Source organism: Solanum tuberosum, unplaced genomic scaffold (genome assembly GCF_000226075.1).
Source record: "Solanum tuberosum cultivar DM 1-3 516 R44 unplaced genomic scaffold, SolTub_3.0 scf00103, whole genome shotgun sequence".
NCBI lineage: Eukaryota > Viridiplantae > Streptophyta > Magnoliopsida > Solanales > Solanaceae > Solanum > Solanum tuberosum.
Window position 1 is genome coordinate 1,631,541 of NW_006239027.1, and position 17,684 is coordinate 1,649,224.

General features: G+C 36.8%; 3 protein-coding genes across 9 annotated transcripts; all 3 read left to right on the plus strand.

Moving 5' to 3' along the window:
* The first annotated feature begins 1,006 nt into the window (after nucleotides 1-1,006).
* On the plus strand, nucleotides 1,007-4,892 carry LOC102584171 (26S proteasome non-ATPase regulatory subunit 11 homolog). Its single transcript, XM_006348679.2, has 2 exons — nucleotides 1,007-1,151; nucleotides 3,370-4,892. Exon 2 carries the CDS (start codon nucleotides 3,395-3,397, stop codon nucleotides 4,664-4,666), a length of 1,272 nt encoding a protein of 423 aa, XP_006348741.1. The 5' UTR covers nucleotides 1,007-1,151; nucleotides 3,370-3,394; the 3' UTR covers nucleotides 4,667-4,892.
* A 778-nt stretch (nucleotides 4,893-5,670) lies between these two features.
* LOC102584509 (ARF guanine-nucleotide exchange factor GNOM) lies at nucleotides 5,671-13,482 on the plus strand. 6 transcript variants are annotated; one of them, XM_015309339.1, is made up of 5 exons: nucleotides 5,677-5,772; nucleotides 6,062-6,182; nucleotides 6,282-6,421; nucleotides 8,029-8,851; nucleotides 9,575-13,482. In XM_015309339.1, exons 4-5 carry the CDS (start codon nucleotides 8,117-8,119, stop codon nucleotides 13,187-13,189), a joined length of 4,350 nt encoding a protein of 1,449 aa, XP_015164825.1. In that variant the 5' UTR covers nucleotides 5,677-5,772; nucleotides 6,062-6,182; nucleotides 6,282-6,421; nucleotides 8,029-8,116; the 3' UTR covers nucleotides 13,190-13,482. The 6 variants fall into 6 exon arrangements, with proteins under 6 accessions (XP_006348745.1, XP_015164825.1, XP_006348742.1 ...); XM_006348680.2 differs by having other exon boundaries at nucleotides 6,285-6,421; XM_006348681.2 differs by having other exon boundaries at nucleotides 5,679-5,772; nucleotides 6,103-6,182; nucleotides 6,285-6,421.
* A 579-nt stretch (nucleotides 13,483-14,061) lies between these two features.
* LOC102585718 (vesicle transport v-SNARE 12) lies at nucleotides 14,062-17,399 on the plus strand. 2 transcript variants are annotated; one of them, XM_006348686.2, is made up of 6 exons: nucleotides 14,062-14,199; nucleotides 14,353-14,483; nucleotides 15,748-15,806; nucleotides 15,890-16,072; nucleotides 16,762-16,932; nucleotides 17,079-17,399. In XM_006348686.2, exons 2-6 carry the CDS (start codon nucleotides 14,387-14,389, stop codon nucleotides 17,232-17,234), a joined length of 666 nt encoding a protein of 221 aa, XP_006348748.1. In that variant the 5' UTR covers nucleotides 14,062-14,199; nucleotides 14,353-14,386; the 3' UTR covers nucleotides 17,235-17,399. The 2 variants fall into 2 exon arrangements, with proteins under 2 accessions (XP_006348748.1, XP_006348747.1); XM_006348685.2 differs by having other exon boundaries at nucleotides 14,063-14,216.
* Nucleotides 17,400-17,684: the final 285 nt, after the last annotated feature.

Sequence of the window (17,684 nt, forward strand, 5' to 3'; positions counted from 1 at the left end):
AATAAATATATTTTCAAAATAGTGAACAAATGAAATTAAACAAAAGGGGTAATAATGTAATTTCAATAATAATAAGAAGAGATTGAAACTTATACATAAATCGCATTCGACGAATGCGTTTTATGCCTTATTTTCTCATCTCTTTCTATTTAGGCATCTAAGAAGGATTTTTCAAATTTTCAATGTTATGACTTTTTTTTAAAAGACAAAAAATAAAATTGTGAGTCGAGAAAAAAAAAATATGGGAGGGAATTAACAATTTAGAGAATCGAACATTCACCGATAAAGTTAAATTGTAGGTAGCTAATCAATTGAGATACGAAGATTCTGAAAAGAAATAAGCAATTCATGTTGAGTATAAAATGTAAAAAATTATTATTTTTTCTTGTAATGATAAAAGTATTAAATAAAAGAAATAAATATTTTTTAAAATAGTGAACAAATAAAATTAAACGGAAAGAATAATAATGTAATTTCAACAATAAATAAAAAGAGATTAAAACTTATGCATAAATCGCATTCGCCGAATGCGTTGTATACTTTATTTTCTCAGCTCTTTCTATTTAGGCATCCAAGAAGGGTTTTTCAAGTTTTCAACGCTATGACCTTTTTTTTAAAAGACAAAAAATAAAATTGTGAGTCAAGAAAAGAAAAATAGAGGAGGGGATTAACAATTTAGAGAATCGAACATTCACCGATAAAGTTAAATTGTAGGTAGCTAATCAATTGAGATACGAAAATTCTAAAAACAAATAAGTAATTAATGTTAACTATAAGATGTAAAAAATTATTATCTTTTCTTGTAATGATAAAATTATAAAATAAAAAAAATAAATATATTTTAAAAATAGTAAACAAATAAAATTAAACGGAAGGGGTAGAATTATAAATTTATAATAATGACAAAATAAAATGATAATATAAAAAAAGGAATTACTACTAGAACATTAAGAAAAAAACCTTATAATAAAAAATATATAAATAATATTTAGCAAATAAAAAAAAAAAAATAGTCTCTTTTACTAACACAACCCTCTTCAAGGTTTAATTCCTGTACACGGCAGCTGAGATTCCCATCTTTGTTGCAGTCGCTCTACTCACCCCAATTTGAACTCTCTCTCGGCGATCTCTTTCTCCGGCGAAGTCTTTCGGTAAGTTTCTTATCTCATCTCTTATGATTTCTTCTTCCGTTTATTTCACATTCGAAAAACCCTAACCCTTTTTTGATTGCGAGTTAAAAGCACCAACTTCGATATGGGTTTTACAATGTTTTTTTTTGAATTCTTTATGTTCATTGTGTTGTGATATTGGATATTAAGTTTAATCATAAGGTAAGTTGCCGGAGTCTTCGTAGTTTGTTTAAGAGATCTGTATTAGAGTAATCTTAGCGAGTGTGAATGGAGTGGGTATGTTGGGAAATTCATAAGGGAAATTGGATTCGTTCAAGATTGAGGTGTTATTGTTGTTGTTCACTGAAATAACAAGGGAAAAAAAGTGAAAGGGGTGTAAAAGATGGAAACTTTATCACTTTTCAGCAATTGTGGTGTAAAGTTTAGTTAATGGGGTTCAATTTCAAGAATCTCATGAGCTTGTAAAGATGATGGCTGCCTATTCAATGCTTTACATCATATTGTGACTTTTAAGCAGTTGGGCTTTAATTTCTATGAGATGCTTGGAGTCTAGAGGTCTACTTGTGGCTTACATTAGGGCTATTAAGGACATGTGTGATTGAGCCAAAACTCGGGTTATGAAAATTTGCAAGGGCAATTCAATTAGCTTAGGATTTAGGAGTTATTGCTGTTATACTCTTATTAAACAAAGGGAAAAAGTGGAAGGGGTGTAAAAGATGGAATTTTCATCATCAGGTTTTGACTTTTTAGTAATTGTAGTGTAAGGTTTAGTTAATAGGGTTCATTTAAATTTCATGAACTCTTAAATATGATGACTGCCTATTCAATGTTTTTATTATCAAATTGTTACTTTTCAGCAGTTGGGTTTTACAATGCTTTGTGTGTTGTGTCGGTTTGTGCTGCATATTGAAACTTCAATTTCTACAGCTCTCTAAATGTGTTGCAATTGTTGTTCGGAATTAAGGTTTGGTCATGTTGGTATACTTACATAAAGTCCGAGTCTTGTTAGTTTCTTAAAGGATCTGTATATCCTTGGAGAATGTAGAAACCTCTAGTGTTAGATAGATATTTCTCGAGTGGAATGAAACTGATGCAAATAGAATGGATATTGAAGATTCACAAGGCCAGTTCTAACTAGTTTAGGATTGAGGAGTTGGCGCTGTTTTCTTACAGAATAAGGATGAAATAGGCTAGAACTGTAAAAGATGGATTTTTTATTGGCAGATTGTGCTTTTCAGCAATTGGGGGTGTAAGGTCTAGTTAATGGGGTTCAATTTCAAGAATTTCATGAATGCTTAAATACGTTGACTGCCTATTCAACGGTCTTATGAAATCTCTAGTTTTCATCAATGTAGGTAGTCATTGGCCATTTACTCTCCAGAAGCTGTGAAGCTTTTCTGGAGGCTGATGGAATTGTTGATTGTTTTCCGTGTTTAATTTTACTCTGATTTTGTTCAAGTCAGGATGAAGTCCTAGATCAATTTTCCTTTCAAAATGTATAATAGACCTACTGCATACTTGTGTCCTTTTATGTTTAGAATGAAGATTGCTGGTGCTTATTAAAATCTTGGCAGTGTGCAAGAATACTGAGGATAGAGTTGTTATATTGCTTTCTGAATGTGTTGGTGTTGTAGCTTTTAAAGGTTCATGCTGGTTTTACATTCGTGTCCAGTGCTTGGTCGGGACTTTGGTTCACAAAAATATCTGTTCTGCTTCCATCCCAGCTCAATGGATTTTCTCTCTAAAATTTCATTATCTCCATCAGACTAGCTAACCTTCATTCTGCTAGTTGCTAGGACAATTGAATTGCAGAGGTATAAATACTTGGGAGGAAATTGAGGACAAGGGTACATTTGGATTGACATGCAGTTGCTTACTTCATTCTAAGTTTACGTCTTCCTTCTTTATTCTTTTGTATCAGGACAAAGAAATGAGTTGCTTTTACTTTTAGCTAAATCAATACTTACCTTAGGTCATATATTTTCTATGAGCTTTTTTGCCCTATTAGAGCCTTATAGCTGAAGCGTACTTTTGCACTTGCTTACATATTGGAGAATTTTTGCTTTCTATGTCAAAGTAGCTGGCATAGCTTAATGCAGTTTCTTTATTTTAACTACTCTCACATCTTTAGCGACTAACTGCAAAATAGAATCCATGTAAAAGACAGCAAGACAAAGTGTCCTAAATGCTTCCTTTGTGCTTGTACATATATAATTTCCTTCTTGTCTAAAAATTGCAGGATTTAAGATCTGCTAGCTGTAACAATGGCGTCTTCATATCTACCTGCAACCACAGATTCACTAGCTCAGGCTTCTGAGGCTACAACCCCATCTGAGGCTATCTCCATTCTCTACCGCATCCTTGAGAACCCTTCATCATCTTCCGAGGCCCTAAGGATCAAAGAGCAGGCAATCTTCAATCTCTCTGACCTCCTAAGTCAAGAGAAGAGGGCTGAGGATCTCCAAAAGCTTCTCGTCCAGTTGCGTCCCTTCTTCTCTTTAATACCCAAGGCAAAAACAGCCAAAATTGTTAATAAAGGAATTGTTGATGCGGTGGCTAAAATACCTGGCACATCTGACCTTCAGATTACACTTTGCAAAGATATAGTGCAGTGGGCCCGTTCGGAGAAACGAACTTTCCTTCGTCAGCGGGTTGAGGCAAAACTTGCAGCTCTTTTGATGGAAAACAAAGAGTATTCTGAAGCATTGACACTCCTTTCAGGGTTGATCAAGGAGGTGAGAAGATTGGATGACAAGCTTCTTCTTGTGGAGATTGACTTGCTGGAGAGCCAGCTCCATTTCTCGTTGAGAAATCTTCCCAAAGCCAAGGCTGCACTTACTGCTGCTCGAACAGCCGCCAATGCTATTTATGTCCCTCCAGCTCAGCAAGGTGCCATTGATTTGCAGAGTGGGATACTCCATGCAGAAGAGAAGGATTATAAAACTGCTTACAGCTATTTCTATGAGGCATTTGAAGCATTTAATGCCCTTGAAAATCCCCAGGCCTTATACAGCCTCAAGTATATGTTGCTATGCAAAATCATGGTCAGCCAGGCTGATGATGTTGCAGGAATAATATCAACCAAGGTTGGATTGAATTACCAGGGGCCAGAAGTTGATGCAATGAAAGCTGTTGCTGATGCTCACTCCAAGCGATCTTTGAAGCTCTTTGAGACTTCTCTTCGCAACTTTAAGGCTCAGCTAGATGAAGATCCTATCGTCCATAGGCACCTCTCTTCGCTCTATGACACTTTAATGGAGCAGAATCTTTGCAGGTTGATCGAGCCTTTCTCAAGAGTCGAGATTGCTCATATTGCTGAGTTGATTGAGTTGCCAGCTGACCATGTTGAGAAGAAGTTATCTCAAATGATATTAGACAAGAAGTTTGCTGGAACTCTGGACCAGGGTGCTGGATGCCTTGTAATTTTTGAAGACCCTAAGCAAGACGCAATTTACCCGGCTACATTGGAAACCATTTCAAATATGGGGAAGGTTGTTGACAGTCTGTTTGTAAGATCTTCAAAGATAGTGGCTTGAGTTTCAGATCCTCCATCTATGACTTGTATTTCCTGAGCTGCAAGCAGATACTGCTTTAAGCTTAAGCGCGTTTTGTTGTGTTTTATGCTTCATTTCTAAATACATTTGAACTTAGTATAAACCTTACATGGTTGGAGTTACCAATGAGCAAGTTCAACTAAATTTCTTAGATGTTTTATGACTTTATTGTTTATCAATGCTATGAGATGTTTGAACTATTTAATTATCAGCTTTCTTTCTTATGGTGACTCTGTCTCTGTGTTTGTATATCTGTATTTTAAATTGAACCTCGGTTATTTTTATCTTTTTTTGGTGTTTATGCTTATTGTTTACTTGAATACTGTTATGAACTTTACTTCTTGTTACCTTTTAGATGACATTAAATAATGTTTACTTTTCTTATATTAAGTAATTCCTTAATATAGTTACATGTTTGAATTTGATCAAGATTCCAAAACAATTTTATTTTTTTTGGTTAGAGGTGCTTTCTAAAAAGTATAATAATAATTGTGCTCATTGATCAATTGAAAAATACTTGTATCAATATTAAAACTTTTTAGGCTTCTCAATTTTTATTTTGGCTTAGAATTAGAATAATAATCTATAACTACTAAAAGGTAATTATTTTTCTCTAAAAACTTAAACCAAATATTTTAAATCACCACGATAAATATTACTCCTATTTTTGTTTCTCAAAAACTTATAATCGAACAGACTATTAAGACACATGAAAATAAATTTGGAGGAAGTAAACCATGTATAATTCTATATTCGATGTGATACATTGGATGAAACTATTTTTTTCTTAATTATATAATTTTTCATGTCGAGCTTTCGTGTATGAGTCTTATACATAAATTTGGATTAATTTGACTTCAATGCGGATATTTTGAGTCTTACACAGTAAATTTGAATTAATTTGACTTGCATAATAAATTTGGATTAATTTGATTTCAACGCGGATATCTCAAAATTATTATTTTTATAATACAAAATTATTCTCGATTTTCTCTCACTACTAGTAGTCTTCTCGTTTTATTCTCGATTTTCTTGCTCACTCTTTCGGAGGTCTCTCTAGTCATCTTCAGCTATAGATCCACACACAGGTAAACCCTTTTTCTCTCTCTTTTTTGCTTTCTCTTCTTCATTTCACGCATTTTTACATCGATATGTTTCAATTATTCACATTTTACGGGGAAAAATGATGTTTTTTTGATCAATTCTGGGTACAGCAGTGTGAATATAATTTTTTTTGTTTATTTTGTAATAATTTTCATAAAAATAAATATAATTGTAATGTAAGAGTTGTTGACATGTTGTTGAGTTGTTTGTAGTCATTATTTTGGAATTTATTTTTTGGTGTTGAATTAATTGTTTGGATCTTCAACATTTTAGTTGCTGATCTAAAAGTTTGAGATATATGGTATACCATCTAGAGGTCTCAGGGTTCAAATTCCAACAGAGAACACTAGTGATTTCTGGTGGAGGTGGCAGATATTTCGTGGAATTAGTTGAGGTGTATGTAAGCTGGTCCAGATACCATGATTATCTAAAAAAATAAAAAAAGGGTATACCATCTCAGGACTTGAAAATTGAGTGTGTGTTTTTGTGGCAGTAGTATGTTGATTGGAGGACGAGACATGGGTCAACAGTAGAGCTGCTTCATTGGTGATCTGTAGGTGGGAAGGCTGCGTATTGTATACATCGACATCTCTCCCTGTCCCGCCACTATCAAGTGAGCACTTTGTGCGTGTGGTATGCCTCTTTCACTTGTGATAATTGACTTGGTTATATTGACCACATTGCTGAATGAATTGTTGTTCTTTCACTAAGTGGATGTCTTCTTCTTTATTGTGTATCCCAAAAGAATGTCAATTGACTTAGGGAGAAAAACTTGTTTTATTTAGTTGATGGAATTTGAGGAACTGTAGTATGCTTTTTCGTTTTTCTTTTCTCTGTGTGAGTTTTTCTGGCCAAGGAAATATGTGAAAGTAATTCAAATGCTTATTTGTATTGCTTTTTTACTTTTGGCAAGCAGTGTAATCATATTTACTCCCTCCATTACTTTTTACTTGTTCCTTATACTAAAAATAGATCTACTATTGACTTGTCCATTTTAGCTAATCAAGAGAGATTTATTACTTTCTTTCAATATTACACTTATCATTAAGTAACTATAAAGTACTAGTAGTCAAACTTAGATTTTCAAAGCATAATTAATAAGGGTAATTTAGTATAACAAATTATGCCTAGTAAATAGAGATTGAAGGAGTAAGTAGGGTGGTGAAGACATACACTGCCTAATGAGTAGCTATGTGCATGAAGTTTCCATTTGCCTAGTTGTACCCGTGTCAAACAAGAATGACGGGTGTTTTATTTTGATTAGATTGCTCAAAATATACACTAATTACCTACTGATAATTGGATCATATTCCAATGCCAGATTCATACCCAAATTCAGAATTCACAAACCAGTCCCTGAAAAGTAAGTGAGTGGTCTGTAGTCGTTTGGGACTCTGACAGCCATTACTATAGAAAATTAAGAAATTTCCTACTTGTGAGTTGTGACAGCAGCCAGCGACATAGGTAGAATGCACTTACAATAGTGTGATTTTACTTGCTGGGGTTAGCGAGCTGAAAACTTTCTGATTTTATGCATGTGCACCAATTTAATCATCCTTTTTTCTAGGACAGTCTTTGGAGAGGAGAAATGGGCAATAACCAAATTAGGTATTGTGTCTCAGGGTCTAGATGAGACACTTACTTATTAATCACATTTTATTAGCATATTGTGGGAATCTGGTAGCAACATCAGACCGTTTATCTTCATTCTCTCTATCTGCCAGAGGGAGATTCCTTTTTATTTTTACTACTCCAAGCTTCCTGTTGTTAGGTATCATAATTGACAGTAGCAAGATATAACTTTGTGATAGTGCCAGTGCTCATTTGCTGCATAGTATTTGGCACAGGGATGACATGTGAGCAGAGTGAGGGGAAATGGGGTGTGGTGGCGGTAAAGCAAATGTGGGACTAAGATGTAGTTGCAATGGTATCCATAGATTACGCTGCAGTGTATGATGTTGCTAAGTTTCAATCTTTTGACCAAATAATTTTTGGATTGAAAGGGATCAGTTATCTGTACCGCTAGTCCGCTACTATTATTTTATTTCCTGCTATTAAGGATAGTACAAAAGCAGACTTTGTTTTTAGTCTATTCCTTTTACCTTTGAGAGCTCTGTGAACAATTACATGGCTTTTATATTGTAAAATACCCAGGATGCATTTGGTACCTCATTACTCTTTCTGAGAAGTTAATAGATATATAATATAACTGCATTCTATGTTACTGTTGTTCATTGCAGACCACAAAGATGGCCTTTTAGAACAACCCTGTGAAGCGCGTCCTTGACTACAAATCCAGAAAACAATCCAATTGCACATTTTTTCGAAATGGGGCGTTTAAGGCCACAATCTAGTATCAAGGCAATTGAAGAGGAACCAGAAGATTGTGAGACAACCTCTTCCAACAAAACTGCCATAGCTTGTATGATTAACTCTGAAGTAAGTGCTGTTTTAGCAGTCATGAGAAGAAATGTTAGGTGGGGTGGTCGTTATGTTTCAGGAGATGATCAGCTAGAACACTCTCTAATCCAGTCTCTTAAGACATTGCGTAAGCAGATATTTTCGTGGCAGCATTCGGGGCAAACCATCAGTCCGGCCTTATATCTCCAGCCATTTCTGGATGTTATTCGGTCTGATGAAACTGGGGCACCAATCACTGGTGTTGCATTGTCTTCTGTTTTCAAGATTTTGACCCTTGATATTCTTGATCTTGATGCTGTCAATATTGAAGATGCAATGCACTCTGTTGTGGATGCTGTGACTAGTTGCAGATTTGAGGTGACAGATCCTGCATCAGAAGAAGTTGTATTGATGAAGATACTTCAAGTTCTTTTGGCATGCATGAGAAGTAAAACATCAGTTGTGTTGAGTAACCAGCATGTTTGCACCATTGTCAACACATGCTTCAGAGTAGTTCATCAAGCTGGAGCTAAAAGTGAGGTCTTACAGCGGATAGCACGTCACACTATGCATGAACTTGTGAAATGTATTTTTGCACACCTTCCGGAAGTTGACAACACACAACACTCCATAGTTAGACAGCATGGTTCCTCCAAAAACGAGGTACAGGTGCACCTTTATTTTTAATCTCTGAAAGTTATCCTTTGCTGCAGTCTCTAACATTATAGTTCCCAGCTATTGACTTGGCAATCTAACAAACTGTCCATAATCTCCAGTCCTTGGACCCAAAATTTAATAAAAAATGTGAAAAACATACTATATCTAATAGTGGTAGAATTTTTCTCATGAAGGGGTGATTGAGTGGTTGAGGCATAGGAGTAAAAGTCCGGAGATCCCAGGTCTGGGTTCCAGCTAAAATACTCAATTGTGAGTGATCTGCTCCAGCCCTAGTGGATAGGTTTGTCCAGTACCTGTGCTTGTGATATATAGTAAGTTATCTGTTGGATAAATCAAGGTGAGCGCAAGCTTAGTCCAAACACCACCATCATTAGAAAAAAAGGAATCTTCTCATGGACCAATCTTGCCTTATGGGCATCATCCGATAAGCAAAGAAAACGGGAGCATGTCTTTTATGTTGGCTAAGTTCATCCTTTAATTAAACTTCGCCTTTGCATTTTGTCCCCACATGCATTTTTTTCCAGCGCAGAGATGTCCAACTGGATTAAATAGAGCCTGGATACGGTACATTATATCTGATCGTTTTGGTCAGCAGTCTAGAATCTAGATTGATCTAGTACTTCTTGTGCATTCATCTTTTGCCTTTTGTTCTCTTATTCTTCTACCATATATGTTCGAAGCATTATATGTTAATTTCTTCTTACATAGGTTGCTGGTATTGATAACGAGTACAGTTTGAGTAGCAAGTCGGAGAATGGGAGTGGTCCTTCTGAATATGATAGTCTACCACCTTCTGGAGGTTTCACTTCTGCTTCAACAGGTCTGCTTAGCAGTGTTACAGAAGAAGGCATGGTCATGGGTGACAACGGGAAGGATAGTGTTCCTTATGACCTACATTTAATGACTGAACCATATGGAGTCCCATGCATGGTTGAGATATTTCACTTCTTGTGCTCTTTGTTGAATGTTGTAGAACATGTAGGGATGGGTCCTAGGGTAAATACTATGGCATTCGATGAAGATGTTCCTCTATTTGCCCTTGGTTTGATCAACTCAGCCATTGAACTGGGAGGCCCTGCTATTTGCAGTCACCCCAGATTGTTGAGTTTGGTCCAGGATGGATTATTCCGTAATCTAATGCAGTTTGGTTTGTCAATGAGTCCATTGATTCTTTCAATGGTCTGCAGTATCGTTCTAAATCTGTATCAGCACTTGCGAACTGAACTGAAACTACAGCTTGAGGCTTTCTTTTCCTGTGTGGTCCTGAGACTTGCACAAAGCCGTTATGGGGCTTCATACCAGCAGCAGGAAGTAGCAATGGAGGCTCTTGTTGACTTTTGCAGGCAAAAGTCCTTCATGGTAGAAATGTATGCAAATTTAGATTGTGATATCACCTGCAGTAACATTTTTGAAGAACTTGCAAATTTATTATCTAAGAGTGCATTCCCGGTGAACTCTCCATTGTCTTCCATGCATATTCTTGCTTTGGATGGTCTGATTGCTGTTATCCAGGGAATGGCTGAGAGGATAGGCAATGGATCCTATAGTTCAGAATACACTCCAATAAATCTAGAGGAATATAGTCCATTTTGGATGGTCAAGTGTGAGAACTATAGCGATCCTGATCATTGGGTACCATTTGTACGTCGACGGAAGTACATCAAGAGAAGGTTAATGATTGGAGCTGATCACTTTAATAGGGACCCAAAGAAAGGTCTAGAGTTTCTTCAAGGAACACATCTATTGCCGGAAAAACTTGATCCCCAGAGTGTGGCTTGCTTTTTCAGGTTCACAGCTGGGCTAGATAAGAATCTCGTTGGGGATTTTCTTGGAAATCATGATGAATTTTGTGTTCAGGTGCTTCATGAGTTTGCTGGAACATTTGATTTCCAAGACATGAACCTAGATACTGCATTGAGGCTGTTTTTGGAAACTTTCCGACTGCCTGGGGAATCTCAAAAGATAGCAAGGGTGCTTGAGGCATTTTCAGAGAGATACTATGAGCAATCTCCACAGATTCTAGCTAATAAAGATGCTGCTCTGTTGTTATCATATTCAATAATAATGCTCAACACTGACCAGCACAATGTTCAGGTAAAGAAGAAGATGACAGAGGAGGATTTCATCCGTAACAATAGGCACATTAATGGAGGTAATGATCTTCCTCGTGAATTTCTATCTGAATTGTACCACTCAATCTGCAACAATGAGATCCGGACAACACCAGAACAAGGTGCTGGTTTTGCTGAAATGAACCCAAGCCGTTGGATTGATTTGATGCACAAATCTAAAAAAACTCCTCCATACATCATGTGTGATTCTAAAGCCTACCTTGATCATGATATGTTCGCAATAATGTCGGGCCCTACTATTGCTGCTATCTCTGTGGTGTTTGATCATGCTGAACATGAGGATGTCTACCAAACCTGTATAGATGGTTTCTTGGCTGTTGCAAAGATTTCGGCATGCCATCATCTTGAAGATGTTTTGGATGATCTAGTGGTATCTCTATGTAAGTTCACAACCCTGTTGAATCCCTCATTGGTGGAGGAACCTGTTTTAGCCTTTGGCGATGATGCAAAAGCAAGAAAGGCAACTGTTACAGTTTTCACTATAGCAAACAAATGTGGTGATTTTATCCGTACTGGCTGGAGAAATATCTTGGATTGCATCTTAAGACTGCACAAGCTTGGTCTTCTTCCTGCTCGTGTAGCCAGTGATGCAGCTGATGACTCAGAGGCATCTTCTGATCCAGGACATGGGAAACCCCTCCCTAATTCATTGTCTGCTGCTCATATGCAATCCTTAGGTACTCCCAGAAGATCTTCAGGACTTATGGGACGATTTAGTCAACTCCTATCTATAGATACAGAAGAGCCTAGGTCTCAACCTACTGAGCAACAACTTGCGGCTCATCAGCGCACACTGCAGACAATTCAGAAGTGTCAAATTGATACCATCTTCACAGAAAGTAAGTTTCTCCTAGCTGATTCTTTGTTGCAGTTGGCAAGGGCCCTCATATGGGCTGCTGGGAGACCTCAGAAAGGTAGTAGTTCCCCGGAGGATGAAGATACTGCAGTGTTCTGCTTGGAATTGCTGATTGCAATCACTTTGAACAATAGAGATAGAATAGCACTTCTTTGGCAGGGAGTTTATGAACATATTGCTCATATTGTACACTCAACAATTATGCCTTGTGCTCTAATTGAGAAAGCTGTTTTTGGACTACTACGCATCTGCCAGAGGCTGCTTCCTTATAAAGAGAACTTAGCAGATGACCTTCTCAGATCATTACAACTTGTAACCAAGCTTGATGCCCGGGTAACTGATGCATATTGCGAACAAATTACACAGGAAGTCAGTCGGCTGGTTAGAGCAAATGCTTCACATATCCGATCTCAAATGGGATGGCGAACTATTACTCAGTTACTTTCTATAACAGCTAGACATCCAGAAGCTTCGGAAGCAGGATTTGATGTCCTAGGTTTCATCATGTCTGATGGATCCCATTTGTCTCCGGCTAATTTTGTTCTTTGCATTGATGCAGCAAGAAATTTTGCAGAGTCTCGTGTTGGACCAGCCGATAGACCTATTCGTGCAGTGGATCTTATGGCAGGTTCTGCTGCTTGTTTAGCATGCTGGTCTAAAGATACCAGGGAAGCGATGGCAGAGGCAGAAGCTTTGAAGCTGTCTCAGGATATAGGGGAAATGTGGCTGAGGCTTGTACAGGGTCTGAGGAAAGTTTGTCTGGATCAGAGAGAAGTTAGGAATCATGCTCTTTCATCCCTACAAATGTGCTTGACAGGAGTAGATGAAATGTACCTTTCACATGGTCTCTGGTTGCAGTGCTTTGATATTGTCATTTTCACAATGCTGGACGACTTGATTGAGCTCACATCACAGAAAGATTATAGAAACATGGAAGAGACACTTATTCTTGCCTTGAAGCTGTTAACTAAGGTGTTTTTACAGTTGCTTCATGAGCTATCTCAATTGACCACCTTCTGCAAACTCTGGCTTGGAGTCCTCAACCGGATGGAGAAATACATGAAGGTGAAGGTCAGAGGTAAGAAGAGTGAAAAACTTCAGGAGCTAGTCCCTGAACTTCTTAAGAACACCTTGGTTGTAATGAAATCTAAGGGGGTACTCGTTCAGAGGAGTGCTCTCGGTGGAGATAGCTTGTGGGAACTGACATGGTTGCATGTGAATAACATTGTTCCTTCTCTGCAAGCTGAGGTTTTCCCTGAGAATGAGTCGGGGCATGTAGAGTCTGACCAGACAGACGTAGGAGAAACTGCATATGATGTTACTGATCCGAGTTGATAAGCTTATCACTGAATCTGTTAGATGAGAGTTAAATTTCTGTCCAAATTTAGGTAAGAATTTGCATATTTTTCCCATGATATAAAACACATAGAGATAAACATCTGCTCACTTTCTCTCTGAGAAATTCGAACATGATCTTTCTCTGATATTGTATTAGATTTGTGCATATTGTACAGAATGTAGAGTTCTAACCTAGTTTTTACCCTGCAGTAGTGTGTTAAGACTTATTGCACAAGATTGCCTTGGACTCTTTGAAACATTAGTGCATACCGTTTGTGTAATTCTGGTCATGGAGAGTGTTTTCTCTGCACAGTTTGAAAAATTGCAATGTTTATTACAATATTGAGTTAGCAAACTAGAGTTCAACCTCACTATAACAACATTTGCAATAACAGTACAAGTTTCTTAAAACCAATTTTTAATGGACAAATGTAGACCTTAGTTTTACCTTTTGGTTAGAGAGGGTATTTTCAATTGGTTTTTAACTATAAAAAATTAATCAAAGTAGGATTAAAGTGAGATAATGACGATAAAATAATATGCAAATACCAAATAATATGACTCAATAAGGAGAAGACAAGTAGATGATACTTGCGCCCCCTTCCTCTTCCACATAATATACTTAGTTACCTACTATCCTTCTAAACCAAATTAAAAAAAAAATACAATCTTTTCTCTTCGTCCCTCACTTCTATTTAATGGATTAAAAAGTCTTTAACCTATTAAAAATAGCACAAAAATATCTTTCTTCTCCTTATGGATCAAATTTTCTATTAGTTTGGGGAAATATGCGAGTATTCAAAAGCTAAAGGGGCTTTCTAAGAAAAAAGAAAAACTTAAATTTTTTTCAAGTCCCTATTTTTTATGAAAATTATACTGTGACCACTCATATTTCTCTCCCTGCGAGCAATTTCCGTTTCTCCTTAACAAAGCTCTGATCCGAGTCCACTCGGTTTTAGCTTGTCAGTGACTCAACGTACATCGCCGTCTCCGATCATACGTACGCTGTACGATTTCATTACTGGTATATTTATCCTACTTATACGTGTATCTACTTGATTGTGTTTGGTGGATCGATTTTTTTTTTTTTCATTTCGTTTTGGTTTCTCAAAAACTTAGGTGAACTTGATTCAATCGTTTGATTTGATTTGTATTTACAGGTTGAATTTTTTTTGGGCGGAGATTTGAGGGAAGATGAGTGAAGTATTTGAGGGATATGAGAGGCAGTACTGTGAACTTTCTGTCAATTTGTCTCGGAAATGTAATTCTGCTGCTCTATTGGCTGACGGAGGTAACTGATTCACTTGATCTTTAATATATTTTTTTGAAACTTTATATAGCTTTTGTGGATCAATGCGGAAATGTGAATTATAGGATTTACACCCAAGAGTGTGTCCTAGTGGTCTGTGATCGGGTTGAGAATTGCTAGGTACTTGTGCTAGTGGGAAGTAGCAGGTACCTGTGCAAGATGTCCCAGACACCACTATTATAAAAATAATATATGGAATTTGGGTATATATGCAAACTAAGCTAATAGACATGCCCAATTAGTTAGGATTAGGGCTTTTAGTTCTTGTACTCTTGCATCATTCTTTTAAGACTGGTGAAAGAATTGCATGTCAATGCAGGGATAAGTGTGAGATTTAGAGAAGCATTAACAGTTTGGCAGAACTCCTAATTTGCTTTAAAAGACAAATTATTTTCCCGTATTGGAATTGAAATAAGCCCATATAGCCTGGAATAGTTATAGATGATTCATATATCCGACTCCAACTAGTCTGGGATTAAGAAGTAGAAGTAGTTCTTTGATTGATTAATTGGCTTTATGTAAATTCCGAGTTTTTATCGATGTGAACTTGTTGCTTCTGATGTTCTCCACTAACTCTGGTTAGAGCCTTTTATATTAGTGTGCATACAAGTGTGAGATTTTAAGTGTCCTTGGTTGGAGAACCCTTATATGCCTTAACTGACAAATTATTTTCCATTACTGAAATAAAATGGATTTGTACAGAGTGGAATATATAATGATGATACATATAGCTGACCTCAACTAGTGTGGGATGGAGATGTAGTTTTTGTTTATTGAGTTGTCTCTATACACATCAAGCACGCAAACAAATCACCCTTTTTAGTGTACCTGTCCATTAAAGCATTCTTTTTTCTGGTGTTGCTACGTATTAGTTTTTTGCTGTAAAAAAGATTTTCTTCCTAAATTCCCTGAAGTCACTTCAACTTTCAAGATTGGGTTGGTATTCCAATAGGGAAGAGGTGTAAGCATGGCAAGTTGTGAAGTCAGATCATACTAATGATAATTAAAACATTTAGGAAAGGAGAGAATTGAAGGAACAAGTAAAAATAAGAATGAAAGACTGTTCAATTCTGATTTCTATGTTAGTATGTATTTTTGCTAATTTATTTAGGTTATACTACTTGAACAAACAACAAAACTGGCATCTGATTTTCCTTTTCTGTGTTAAGGCTTTGGTAAGTTGTTAAATATCTTCTGTTACGCTTCTGATGGATTATGACTATAACTTTGCAACTGTAATGAGCAGAGCCGAAAAAGCAACAGATTTCCGAACTCAAAGTGGGATTGGATGATGCAGATGTGTTGGTAAGTTATTGACTTTTAAATTTATTCCTTTCCGAAAAGATTTCTTTTTTTAGAACTGATGATAAGTGATGGTCTATGCTTAGATACGGAAAATGGATCTTGAGGCAAGAAGTTTGCAACCGAGTTTAAAAGCAACATTACTTGCTAAACTGAGGGAATACAAATCAGACCTGAATAAGTTGAAGAAAGAAGTGAATAAACTAACCTTGACTAGTGCTAATCAAGCTGCCCATGATTTAGAGTCTGGAATGATGGATCCACATGCAGTATGTATACTAAAATTTTCCTTCTCCTCCGTTTTTTCTCCTTCTCCTTATATTTTCGTTTGAGGATTCCACTATGTCATACATGTTTTCATATAATGACTTTGGGGATGTATTAGCATTTGCCATAGTAAAGTTGTGTGGTCTCAAGGTTATATAAATTTCACTTGAATGATATGTTACCATCCATTGTATGCAAATTTCTTTGGGAGAAGCTTATTGTGGTCTTACATATAATGTTCATGCTTGGTTGGTGATATCAAAGTTTGTCAAATCAATCGAAGATCAGAATTTTCATGACATATTAATCTGCTACTTATCTAAGAGGAACTGATTAGGTTCACTTACATTGCCATTTGTGATCTGTCCATTGGTTTTTCTCATACTGTTAGTGGCCTTTGTTGGTCAAGCCCTGACATAAATTGATGAAACGCCACGATGCCAAGCAAAGAAAAGGTTCAGCATATATTACCTGCTGACCACTTCAGTTCCTTCTCTCTCTTTCTTACACGAGATAGTTGAAAGCATTGATGTTCAGCACGGCTAAAGGACAAGTCGTCTAATGTTTGGTTGGCTTTTCAAAAAATTGACTGTAGGCATAACATATTATCTTAATCCAAATATGTGTGTAGTGGAATTCATCTTTACATTTCCCGGCTTTACCTGTAAAGAGCCATAATATGATTTTATAGGCTTCTGCAAATCAAAGGGAACGCTTAGCAATGTCAACAGAGAGGCTCGATCAGTCAAGTGACAGAATCAGGGAGAGCCGAAGGATTGCCCTAGAGACTGAAGAGCTTAGTGTGTTAATTCTAGGGGATTTGCACCAACAGCGTGAAACACTGCTACATTCACATAACAAGGTATGAGTCCATCTGAGATTTTCTTTCTGGTTTCTAGTAGCCCTTGAATTTCCTCCCTGACCTCTATTTGAGTAATTTCAACTGTTCTGGTTAGTGTGGCTCCCTGAGCGGCTATGTTTATTAATTGTCTTTTATCTTTTTTACAGCTTCATGGTGTGGATGATGCCATTGACAAGAGCAAGAAGATCTTGACTTCGATGTCTAGAAGAATTAGCCGAAACAAGTGGATAATGGGCTCTGTGATTGGAGCCCTTATCCTGGCAATCATTATTATTCTGTATTTCAAGCTTTTCCACCATTGAGTACCCATGTAATTCATTGGGAGTTTGGATGTAAATCTGATTTGTTATCATGCATCTAGCTTGTAAGCTATACAGGTTCCCACTTTCAGCTGCATTCTAGTGTATATCCTAAATGAAACCATCTGATACTTTAAGGGAAAAATAAGCACTTGATTGTCACAATAATGCTCCCACTCTCTTATCCCTTTCTACCTGATATTTTGAAGAGTTGCCTGCTGCCTCTCTTAGTTGATTGTCAGTGTCATATTGCGTTTGATAATGTACCATGCATTTAAAAGAAGCCTGATGCACAAAGCATCTACAATCGGCTGGTCTGATGAAAGGTTGCACCTCTGAAGCAGCCTTTATTGCAATCATGCAGGATCTGGAAAAGGCTTAACTAAAGGTTGCACCTCAGAAGCAGCCTATGTTGTAATCATGCATGATTTGGAAAAGGATCGCACCTCAAGC

Bases quoted from the DNA above. Each gene is read 5' to 3' on its own strand.
- LOC102584509 (XM_006348683.2), top strand. From the start codon at position 8,117: ATGGGGCGTTTAAGGCCACAATCTAGTATCAAGGCAATTGAAGAGGAA. The intron at 8,852-9,574 runs GTACAGGTGCAC...CTTCTTACATAG, and splicing joins ATGGTTCCTCCAAAAACGAG to GTTGCTGGTATTGATAACGA.
- LOC102585718 (XM_006348686.2), top strand. From the start codon at position 14,387: ATGAGTGAAGTATTTGAGGGATATGAGAGGCAGTACTGTGAACTTTCT. The intron at 15,807-15,889 runs GTAAGTTATTGA...GTCTATGCTTAG, and splicing joins TGGATGATGCAGATGTGTTG to ATACGGAAAATGGATCTTGA. The intron at 16,933-17,078 runs GTATGAGTCCAT...TCTTTTTTACAG, and splicing joins TGCTACATTCACATAACAAG to CTTCATGGTGTGGATGATGC.
- LOC102584171 (XM_006348679.2), top strand. From the start codon at position 3,395: ATGGCGTCTTCATATCTACCTGCAACCACAGATTCACTAGCTCAGGCT.